This window comes from Papaver somniferum, chromosome 10 (assembly GCF_003573695.1).
Source record: "Papaver somniferum cultivar HN1 chromosome 10, ASM357369v1, whole genome shotgun sequence".
NCBI classification, from domain to species: domain Eukaryota; kingdom Viridiplantae; phylum Streptophyta; class Magnoliopsida; order Ranunculales; family Papaveraceae; genus Papaver; species Papaver somniferum.
This window is the reverse complement of record NC_039367.1, coordinates 36,617,348-36,628,968: the sequence shown is the minus strand read 5'-3', so window position 1 is coordinate 36,628,968 and position 11,621 is coordinate 36,617,348. Positions and strand designations below refer to the sequence as shown.

Genomic DNA, 11,621 nt, shown 5'->3' with positions numbered 1-11,621 from the left:
TTGAGGGAGAAACCATATTTCTTCGTTATTTCAAACAAAAATTCCCTTATCAGTGAATCAAAAACTTGAGTTAAATCTAACTTCAAAGCTCCATCACCTTCTCTTCTTTTGATATCATTTTCATTAACCATTTCAAAAGCTAAAACTATTTGTTGTTGGATGCATATACTTTTGAGCCCCTTGCCGAGGTGGAACCATGCACTTTACCTAAAAGGTAACTAATCTTTCTTGGTAAATTTTAGTACTCTTTCATTTTATAAGAAATCACTTTAACTAATTGAAAGTCGAATATTAACCTTTTCTTGATTTATAAACATTGAAAAAAAAATGAACCATGGTTTGAACTTACTGTCATAAAACTATCATTCGGGGTAAATAATATATAACTGGAGACTTAGAAAAATAGAAATATTAGATCAAAATGAATCATGATTTTAATATTATTTATATACTACTTGATAATCTTTTGAGAGTATTATCTCACTCTCCGTAAATGATGGTTGTTGGTAGCAATGGCGGGAATAGAACAAAAGGATTTGAAAAGAAAATGGCCCGGAGAAAGAGAAATGAATTTCTCTTCCTATTGGTATGTGATATGGGACCAGACAAGTTGACCATTTATATTCCGCATTATCTTACGAGGATTTGCTCCATATTTAAAACCTAACAACTGAATAAACTAATTTCTTTTTATTTTTTTTTGGATCAAACGGTAGCTGGGCCTGGGTCTGAGCCCCACCTGTAACCCAGCCAGCCGGCCGGCCCCACTGCCTAGCTCGACCCGCTACCCCCACTAACAAGTACAACATACTTTGCTCCACATGGGAGTCGAACAGCTGACCTCCCCTATAGGGGAGGGATGGACAACCACTGTTCTACGACAGTGTTACCGAATAAACCAATTTATTTTTATCTTTTAACGTTGAACTTCATCAACTTTGCAGAAAGAGGGTGCGTTTCTAGCCGCGCTACTTTGAGACCAAAGTAGTTAATACCGTTTATCGGTCTCGTATCGATCGGGTATGATACACCTATGTAGAAGATATTATCGGTTTTTCTCGACGATACATCATTAAAATTAGAATTTTCAATATTTACAAAAGCATGTTCAAGCACAAATAGTCATAAACGTATCTCAAAATTTTAAAATAAAATGTGGTTTATCATAGGATTGTTTGTAAAACAATCAAAAACAAAAACCTCATCTAATTGTCGTCGATAGAAAAAAAAACTGACCAGAAAAAGAAAAAAAGATGGAAGTGAAGATAAAAAAACACCTATAAAAAGTTGTGTTGAAAGAATCTAAGGAAGAGATTCAGGAGGTAGAGATGGAAAAATTATGGTTTTTTATTACATAAACACTCGTACTCTGATAATATAGGTGTATCAGTGAAGCCAATATATCGGTTTGTACCAGCTGATTCGGACAATATTATCGTTCAATCTTTATATCGCCGATATATACATGATAAAAATCTATAATATCGTCTGATACAACTGATATCAGTGTGCTATACTAATACCCAGCATTTTTGGGAGACTACCTTGCTTGAGACAAGGTTAGCAGAACCTCAGACTCATTGACTAAAGCAACCATATAATTCGAAGCATTCAACACAGGCCCAACAATATGCAATGCGAAATTAAGATTTTTTTTCTTCTACTAGAAATCATAACTTTATGCATCACATTTCTTAATTAATAGTGTAATATTTTATCTTTCCATACAAAAAAGACATGACTGGGAAAAAGACTAACCGAACAACCACATAAATAAAGCACAATAGCACGTTTAGATGCAATTTCTTTTTCTGACTTCTGTTTCGGGATAAAAAATTATTTTTCTATTTCTAAAAATCGTTCTAAAATATTATTACCAAACTGATTTCTAATTTTTTAACTTTAAATCGAAAAACAATTTTTAAATGCGTATCCAAACACGCTACAAGGAACATAGAATCTCACCAGGAGTGCGTCACCTTGAGTATAAGAATACACCCCATAGAAGGTCTTGAAGTGTAGCATAATGTAAGATGATCAGGTCCTCAGCCATTTTATAATCAAGCAAATTCAATCACTAGGATCTAGTTAGGTGTCGCACATAAAAATGTATACTATCAGACCCGGATGCTTGAGTAAGTTGCCACTTGTCAATGATACCAAAAAAAAAGAGGACAAGAAAACACAGTAATAAAGTAGTAATGTAGATAATCCTGTATCTGCCCACACACTAACATTTGTGACGGAGTACATAAAGCCAAACCCTCATTCATTCATCTTCCCTCTCTAAACAACAACAGCTCTCCTCCCAATTTACCGAAACCCTGCAAAAATTCTAAAAAATTCTAGCTCTCAACTTACTGAAATCCTCACAAAAATTCTAAAAAGATCTTAAACTCATCAAACAACTCTCCTAATTTCCTTTGTAGATCTCTATTTTCAACTATGGCTTCTAAACCTAATTCCGAGACTACATCTTTGTTATTTACTGTTTCTGAAGAAAGGCGTGCAGTTCTTACTGGTAATGTAGAAGTTGTTACTCCTAACACAACAGTTGTTAAAAAGAAAAAGTGGACTAAGGAGGAGAACGAAGCCCTTGAGGCCGGAGTAGAGAAACATGGGTTTGGGAAATGGAGTGAAATAAAAAAGGATCCGTCATATGCTGATATACTTTCCGAGAGAACTAATGTGGATTTCAAAGACAAATTTAGAAACGTACATGATTCAGGTAAGTTTCTTATTTATTGTTACTATTTTTAGGGTTTTGTAGATTTCAATATAAATTCGATCCACTTATATATATTGTTCCCATTTTTAGGTTTTGTAAATTTTTCGTTCTTACCCTATTATTTATGTACAATTCGTTGTAAATTCTTTACATTAATTTTCAGAACCGTATTAGTTTTGTACAATTCGTTGTAAATTCTTTACATTAATTTTCAGAGAAGCTTGCTCTCCAAAGAGCTTCCAGGAAAGAAGTAAAGAAGCAGAAGGAAATAGAACGTCGTCTAGCCTTTGCTACTGCTGTAGCAGAGGCGGCTGTGTCAATTGAAGATTCTGATCCAAATCTGTTTGAAATTGAAAAGGTAAATGAGAGTTTGATGGACAGAAGAATAACTGTTAGAGGGGTAGTTGCTTCCACAACTCATGTCATCAAAGAGATTGGATCTGTAGTTTTGAAAGAGGGCGAGTTCACTATTAAGTGTGTTCTTAACACGGCGGACAATCTCATTCGTCCACAAGATGCCAAGGATGTGACAAATTTTGCAGAACATTCATATCTGGCTTTCCAAGGGGTTGTTTCGCTTCCTAGCACTAGAATTAAGGGATCGATGAAGAACATATCCCAGAAGGTATTGACATTGACTTTAGTATGGTTCACTTTGCTTATTATTTGAGGAATTTTGATGGCTGATCTTCTATTCTGCCTGTAGGTTGTGCTTCAAGTCAGCCAAATCTATGGCATTGGTAAAACTCTTCCCCCGGCTCCAGTAGAAACCGATACCTCTGCACGGAGTGAAGCTGTTATTGAGAAAGATATGGAGGTATGGCCTCACACTTATTGCCATGTGTTGATTTATTGTACAATTTGTTGCCATGAAATTTAAATTTAATGATGATCCTATTGTTCCTATTTTGATGTTGCAGGTTGGAGAACCGTCTAGGGTTTCAGATGTCCCCGCCCCTGCTAACCAAAAGCGTGTACAAGCCTTTGTTTCTGCTCTAGCAGAGGCAGCTGTGTCAATCGAAGATTCTGATCCAAATCTGTTTCCAGTGGAAAAGGTTGATGAAAGTATGTTCGGTAGAAAAATATCTGTTCGAGGGGAAGTTGCCTCCACAATTCATGTCCATAGAAGGATTGGATCGGTCGTTTTGAAAGAGGGCGAGTTCAGTATCAGGTGTGTTCTTAACACTGCTGACGATCTCATTGGTCTACAAGATGCCAAGGATGTAACCAATTTGGCAGAACATTCGTATCTGGCTTTGGAAGGGGTTGTATCACTTCCTGACACTAGAGTTCAGGGATCCATGAAGGACTTATCCCAGCAGGTATTTCCGTTGATTTTAGTATGTTTCGATTTGCTTATTATTTGAGGAATTCGGATGGCTGATCTTCTGTTCTGCCTGTAGGTTGTAATTCTAGTTGGCAAAATCTATGGCATTGGGAAAACTCTTCCCCCGGCTCCAGTAGAAACTAATACCGCAGCACGGAGTGAAGCTTTTGTTGAAAAACCTATGGAGGTTTCTTCTCAAGCATAGCAGGATAGATCACACATCTACAAAGTTTAGCGTCTCTGTTAAAGTTGTTTTTATTTTTGATGTTGCAGGTTGGAGTACCGTCTAGGGTTTCAGATGTGCTCGAACTTGTTAACCAAGGGATTCTACGCATTCAGTCTTGCGCTGAACTTGTAAGTACGCATCCTCTACATAAATGACATTGAACTATCGATTAGCTTGTGCTGTGTTCCACTTATCGCGAAGCCAAGTCTAATTGTTTGAGCACAAATTCATACTTGTGCAGGTATTGAGGGAGTTTTTCTCATCTAGAAAATTTATTGGAATGCGTACTCAAAAACTGATTGCAGGCTCGAGCAGTGGTGCACCTTTCTGTAAACTTAACTGGGAAGGATACCCAACTTGCCTAGCTCATTCACCTCAATTTGCAAGGCAGATGGCAATCCGTGGTGGTTCTGAGCGTGTTTTTGAGATAGGACCTGTTTTCAAGGAGGACTCTATAAGCAAACAGTTGTGTGAATATACTGGTGTTGATGTTGAAATGCGAATTGATAGACACTATTTTGAGGTATGAGCACCTCTTTTGAGAATCCACTACTGTCTGAATGCGTACTAATCTGAAAGATTTGTTGGAATGTGCTCTTGCTTATGCAGGTAGTGGAATTCGTAGAGAGTCTGTTTGTTGACATGTTTAACAAATTGCATGAGAAGTGCAAGGAAGACTTCCAAGCCATTCAGAACCAGCATCCCTATGAAAAGTTAAAGGTGAATTTTTTTTTGACAAATGATTCTCTTACATTCCCTCTGAGAAGGCATCACATTTCCTTTATTTTCCTTTGTTTTTTTGACCCCGTATATTGTAATTTTGAGTACCTGCATGTGTTTGTGTCATGGTAGTACTTCCAGTTTAATGCGAAAGTTCCTTTCGATGTTGGACTTCAACTGTTAGAGGTATTAATGCATGACCTCGCATGAAATGCTGGTTTTTCTTGTTCTGCTGTAAAATTCGTTGATGACCTTTAACGTGTTTTGCGTAGAATGCTGGCACTAAAGTTATTCATCCGCTTCGTGGCTTAAACCCAGAAGAGGAGAGGAAGTTAGGGAAGATTGTGCTCGAAGAGTAAGTATTTGCATTGAATATTTTGCCTCGTCTGAATTTTCAGAGATTCAGTTTTGTAGCTCTCATTTGAAGTACTTCAGTACTCATGCCTTTGTTTTAATTGAAATTTTTGTATCTGACAGATATGAAACTGAGTTCTATATACTTTACGACTGTCCATCTGCTGGTAGTACATTTTACACCAAGCAATCTCCTGATGTGCACCATAGCAGCAACTCATTTGATGTCTTTCTTCGAGGTAACTTAAATTTCTTGTATAAAGCAATTGAAATAATATTCGATTTTTGATTTGTATATCTGCTTCTTTGATGTTTTAAACCCCCAATGTATTACAGCATGCAGCTTCATTTGTATTCTTTATATTCTTCCATGACGTTATGCATGAGATGTACATATTTTCAAATTTCAGTTTCTTCTTATATTTTCTTTTTCTATTTCTTTTTAAAGGGAAGAAAATCCTGTCTGGTGGCGAACGTGAGATTGATCCTGATGCATTGTATTCAAGGGCGGCAGATCTTAAAATATCTGGAACTGATCTTGGTGATTGGGATTCTGTATGCACGTATATTGAGGCATTTCAGTAAGTTTATTTTTGTCTAGGCACAATTCTGGATGACTTTATTTTTATATGTGGTAATCCTATGTGTTTTGACGGTATTCTAATTTTGATTTATTATACAGGTGCACCATGCCTCGACATGGGGGATTTGGAGTAGATTTAAATCAAGTCACGACAATGTTATTTTCTACTAACGACACCGATAAAGCAGGTGTTGATGGCAAAGAGGCAGCTGTGAAGGGAATAGAGGCAGCAGGTGTGCAAAGTAAATCTGATAGATGAGAAGTTTGGTTAAACTAGCTGTAATTTTCTTTTCATTTTGGTACCTAGTAAGTATTGATATCTAACAAAATCTGTAAAGCAGGTAAGGATGGCAAAGACACAAGCCGGAAAGCGAGGAACAAAGCTCGTGTGAAAGACAAGGGAAAGTAGTAAAGCTAAATCTGGTAAGTCTGATAGATGTGAAGTTTATTGGTATGTTTTCTTTGGTTTAAACTTGTTTTTTTGCATACAACAGTATTTGGAGGTTATCAGTGTTACTAACTAGTGTCTATCGACTGAAAGGAGTTTGTTGTGCATAGTTTAATGCCAATGTTTTACAATGATGAATTTGAGAAAGGAGTTTTATTGAGCCATTCATGTAATGTTTCAGTTGGTAGTCATTGACAACAAGATTTAGATTCCTTTGGGCCGTTCTATGATACATGGAAAAGTTTACCTGCCCACTAGGAGATGATTCATTTTCCATGTCGCTTGAATTTCTCATAATTATCCCCACCTTTTTGTTTTGTTTGTCTTTTTTTTTGTGTGTGTGTCTTTGTGTTATACTTGAAATGCTGCCTTATTTTCATGTCACAGAAGATTTGTGTACTTGTTTCATTGTATTAGCTATTTCAAAGACTCTTCTTTTACACACTAGGCTGGATCTTCCTGAAGATGAATTAGCCGCCAATTCGTTTAGATGCGCTCTCCCATATTATGTACATGTGTACAGGGAGGTGTATATTGGGCATCAATCATACTGATGTTTCCTTTGGGGCAGTGGCATTTGAGTACTATTAAAGAATTCTTTATTCTTTGAGCTTATTGTTTAATAATATCAAAGCCCTTGTAAGGTGTACCATAACGCTTTGTGGCTAGAAATAGTTTATTCATCTGTCATCAATATGCTCAAGGGTAGGAAGTCCCGATCAGATGTTAAAGGTAGACAGTATGAAATACGAAGCCTGTTTTCTATCTCCCTGTGCTTAGAAAACATAAATTCACTTTCAAGTGGGTCAGCCAGTTATGAATGTTTTAAAACGTCGTACAGGTGTAAGTCCATCCTGTGAGTAGAAGGTGGAGGCCTTCTTTAAGATTCAGGTCTCTGTATGTCTTAATGGATGACGGATTCTCAAGAATACTATGTGCTTGATACAACATTTTTATCTATAACTGAACTCATTGCATGGTAATGATCGCTTCAAAGTTTAAACTTCTTATTAAACTCATTGCATGGTAGTGATTGCTTTAAACTTCTTATAGGTGCAGATCCTATATTTGGAAGGAATGAAGAGAAAGAGGTTGGGCATGTCTGGAACAAAGCAGTGGATTCTGCACTGGGCACTGTGATTGCAGCTTTTAGCTCCCGCTGGTGGTGCCACCTCTCATTGGTTTCAACATTGAAGTGCTGTTTCTCTGTCGCCATAGCACTTCACTATTATACTCTGATTGTATTTCTTCCTCTCTTACCAAGACCATGCATCTCGTCCTTAACCGTGCTATAATTAGGCCTACCTTTTTTTTCTTCTCTCCTTGAATGGATTGGCTAAATGACTATATATTATTCGAATAACGATTATTAATACATACAGGCCTAGAAATTATGTACCTTTTCTTGTACTTTCCTAGAAAGAGAAGATCAGCCCCCCAAAATCCATTTCTTTCTTTGGAAAATCGTTCATGTTGAGGTAAGACCGCGGGAGTCTTAAGCAAGACTGGTCGATTGGTAGTTGGGCTTTCGCAGGCACCATGCTATTAAGCAAATTTTTGAGGTTAAAGATTAGAAATGATATAATCAAATTTTTGAGGTTGAAGGAATTTAACATTCTGGTTACATATCCTCTTTGGTTTTGGCATGCTATTGAGTCTGGAAAATGTAGTTTTTAACTTCTCTTCGGCTGCATCCCCTTCAGAAACTTCTAATTCATCCAAACGATACAAAGCGTCTCAAGGTTCTGAGTCAGCCATGTTAAATACTTCGATGCATGACACAACTTAATTGCTACGTATTTAAGAACGTTGAGCGTGGAGGCACATCCAACGCAATCTTTAGGTTGAGCATGCTATGAAGGCTAAATTTCTCCAAAGTTGCGAACAAATCAACCTTATTTTCGGTTACATACTATGGTCACGATTCTCAACTCTTTTAATTCAAAACAACGTTAAGGCTTAAGTGTATTTGAACGAGCTATGTTTCCCAGACTAACCCATGACAAAGACATTGGTGAGGATGATGGTAAAGACGACGGTGGTTCTAAATCGAATATAAGCTTCCTCTATATCATCAACTTCATCTAAGGATTCTTCTCCAATCCAAAGCTTGATCAGTTCTTCTTTCCAAATCGAATAATCTTCTGGGTATACGGAGAAGTATAAGAAACAAGATTTCAGTTTTTCGTTCTCTGAATAATCATAGCTGTACTTCATAATAGCTAATACTTCATCAGCCACACCTGAGAACACAAAATGAGGAAGAATTAAATTTCATTTTGTAGATTTTACTTACAAAACACATCACATATATATAGCTGAAATTAGAGACTAAAGAAGGTTAAAATTAAGAGTGGTTAAACTTTTGCTAACACACCGAACGATGAGGTCGGTTTGCAAGGAAATTTTTCGTTCTAACCGACGTGTTCAGCTTGGTGTTCTATGTTTTCGTTCTAACCGACGTGTTAGAAAACTAGGGTTTCTCTAAACTACTCCTAACCGAATAATACTATATAACTAACATTTGAACTCTAATTTGATGATTTCTAATTGATTTCTCAATAAAAAAACAAATTAAAAGCAATGGATTTGTGGAAAATTCCTCCGAATTTATATATTGCTAAAATGTTTTGCGAGAAAAACACTTGCGAATTTGTACTTGTCGAAAGAAAGCTAATAAAAAAAATTAAATTGAAAAAAAATCATTTTTTATTTTAAAAAAAATAAAAATAAGATAATATAAAGACATTTTGGTCATTAATTAAAATACGTGGATAAAGAGTGGCTTCACTTTACTTCTAAATGTCCTACTAAAATTGAAACCATTGTCCCAAAAAAACAGTGGTCCCCGAAAAATGGTTCCAAAAAATTAGGGGAAAAAAAGAAGAGTGTTTTTGTGTGTTGAGAAGAAGAAGAGGAGTTTTTGTGGGAAAAGTTAGGGTTTTTGTGAATGAGTGATCCTATTGGAGGAAATGATGTTGGTGAAGATTCAAATAACAACCATGATTGTGTTGAGGGTGAGATTGTCTCAACTAATCCTATGGATTGGATGTTTGATGAAGAGATGTTAATAGAGGAAGCCATGAATAATGGTGCAAATGAAGAACCTATTACTCAAAATGAAGGAACCAATCCTCGAAATGAAGAACCCGGAGCTCAAAACAATCAGGTAAACTTCCTATACTCTTCAAATTGTTTGAATGATGCTCCAAGTGGTCGATTCATGGTCACTATGGAACTACTCAGAGTGAGGGTCGTCAAAGTCGGGGGGTTGTATAACCAAATGACTCTTTGAGGTCGTCAATATATTGACACTACCAATAACGACTCAAGCCTCCAACTTTTCCAGGTTATGCAAAATCGTTAGGTTAGTGTCATACATATTGACAACCCTTTTTAGCTAGGTCAACTAGAGTCTTTATGTTTTTTGGTTAACAAAGGAACGACTCTAAAACCAAAACTCCCTGTAAAATCTAACACTTAGAGTCGTCATATTTGTAGTCATATGAAATGCCGATCCTAGCTATCCATTGCAAATGTTACGGAGGGTCGTTAGGTGCCCTAGTAATATGGTGTAACGACTCTTCCACTGGATTTTCATAATTTTTGATTTCATAGAACCATTTTATTGAATCGTAAAAGGCATACATCTTGCATAGCGTTGCATTGAAGGAAATGAAAAAAACTAGATAACAGCGGTGCACTTATGCACTTAATCATAAAGCATGTTATTATACATGGTGCCTTCCAAGATAAAGTAGAAATCGTCGAACTCAAACTTTTTACCATGAAGCTCCTCGTAATAGCCATACGCCCTCCTCAACTGAAAACGAAAACATACTCAGTTAATATTGATCAAAGCTTTGGATAAGTTTTACCTCTTGTATATATACTTACTCTTAAAGCACCCAACATGTTGGATGAGGCTTCCTTGCGACCGTCAATTCTCTTTTGAAAACTTCACACTCGAAGAATATCTCCTTGACGAGTTTCAAAGACCTTGAGTTGTAATTTCCGTCTAACGCCACAAAAACGACGAATTCACGGTTCCACCAAGCATCCGATTTTTCATCAACGTCTTTTCCTTGTTCTTCAAAGTGGTTTTGACTGTCCACCAAGCTCTCACAATGGCACAATTCTTTTCGGAAGTGTAGGGAGTAACCATGGTGTTTCCTCTTGTTTTTCCTCTTGGATGATAAATATATGAGAATGGGAAGAGAAGAGAAGGTTGTTAATTATGGTTTGGGTGAGGACGAGGTGAGATATGGGTCTCTATTTTTAGAATTTAACGACCAAACAATAATTTTTTTGAATTATTTTTCGTTGCCCGACTCAACCACATTGGTGAATTTAAAATTCACATTAACTGCTAAGAGGGTCGTTACCGATCAAATTAATAAAACGACGACCCTTAAATCTCCGCAGAGTCGTCATTAGTTATAGTAATTGGCTGACGACTCTACTATCAAGAAGTATCTGTGTTGATAACATTTCGAGTCGTTAACATGTCTATTATCCAAAAGTGACGACTCATACCAGCATTTTCAAACAATCTATAGAGTCGTCACCCGTATATTTGCAAACACTGACGACCCTTTTGGGGATTATATTTACTGAATGAATTGAACTCATGCATTTTATTGAATCCGATAAAACATACACGTACTATGAAATAAAATAGAAGGAAAACACATAAAATAGTTCACTACATTGCGTTTGAACACTTAAACGAGTTTAATCATATGCGGCGAATCGCCATTCACGTTCCCTCAAGAGACGATAGCAGTCCTCGCGCAAAAACTCATGTCCGTACTTGAATTCGTATTGGCTGCGACCCAAATAGTACTGTAAAAACAAGTTTTTTTTTTTTTCTATAGGTTAGCGTTGTTGAACAAAAATAACCAAAAAATAATTTTTGATGAACGGCCTATTGATTCACAAACTTACTCTATCCATTCGAGGTTCGTCGGGAAGAGCGTCAACCTGAGCTTTAAATTCGTCTCTCAGCAATACACATTCATTGTATAAATAATCGTATCTTTCCCTTATCTGCCGGAGTGTCCTTCTATAACGATTTCCATTTAGTGCTTTGAATATCGTAAACACACGTTTCCACCAAGCATCAGATGTTTGATCCATGTTAAGGTACGGATCTCCGGTTTCGTCGTGGGTTTTGAAAACCCAGTGCTCTCTTTCAAAGTCATGATTCATAACCGTGATGCGTGCTCTAAAAAT

The 11,621-nt window shown here is 36.7% G+C and overlaps 1 protein-coding gene across 7 annotated transcripts; it reads left to right on the top strand.

Moving 5' to 3' along the window:
- Positions 1-2,261: 2,261 nt before the first annotated feature.
- On the top strand, positions 2,262-7,850 carry LOC113318578 (aspartate--tRNA ligase 1, cytoplasmic-like). Of its 7 annotated transcripts, none has more exons than XR_003344666.1 (16): positions 2,262-2,728; positions 2,944-3,353; positions 3,435-3,545; positions 3,649-4,050; positions 4,132-4,242; positions 4,329-4,409; positions 4,523-4,804; positions 4,891-5,001; positions 5,134-5,187; positions 5,274-5,356; positions 5,479-5,594; positions 5,804-5,936; positions 6,038-6,180; positions 6,280-6,361; positions 7,228-7,365; positions 7,446-7,850. XR_003344666.1 is itself a non-coding variant. In XM_026566762.1 (15 exons), the coding sequence occupies exons 1-14, from the start codon at positions 2,446-2,448 to the stop codon at positions 6,345-6,347; spliced, it is 2,379 nt and encodes a 792-aa protein (XP_026422547.1). In that variant the 5' UTR covers positions 2,262-2,445; the 3' UTR covers positions 6,348-6,361; positions 7,440-7,850. The 7 variants fall into 7 exon arrangements, 5 of the variants coding, with proteins under 5 accessions (XP_026422547.1, XP_026422543.1, XP_026422542.1 ...); XR_003344667.1 differs by having other exon boundaries at positions 2,263-2,728; positions 6,038-6,171; XM_026566762.1 differs by lacking the exon at positions 7,228-7,365 and having other exon boundaries at positions 5,143-5,187; positions 7,440-7,850.
- Positions 7,851-11,621: the final 3,771 nt, after the last annotated feature.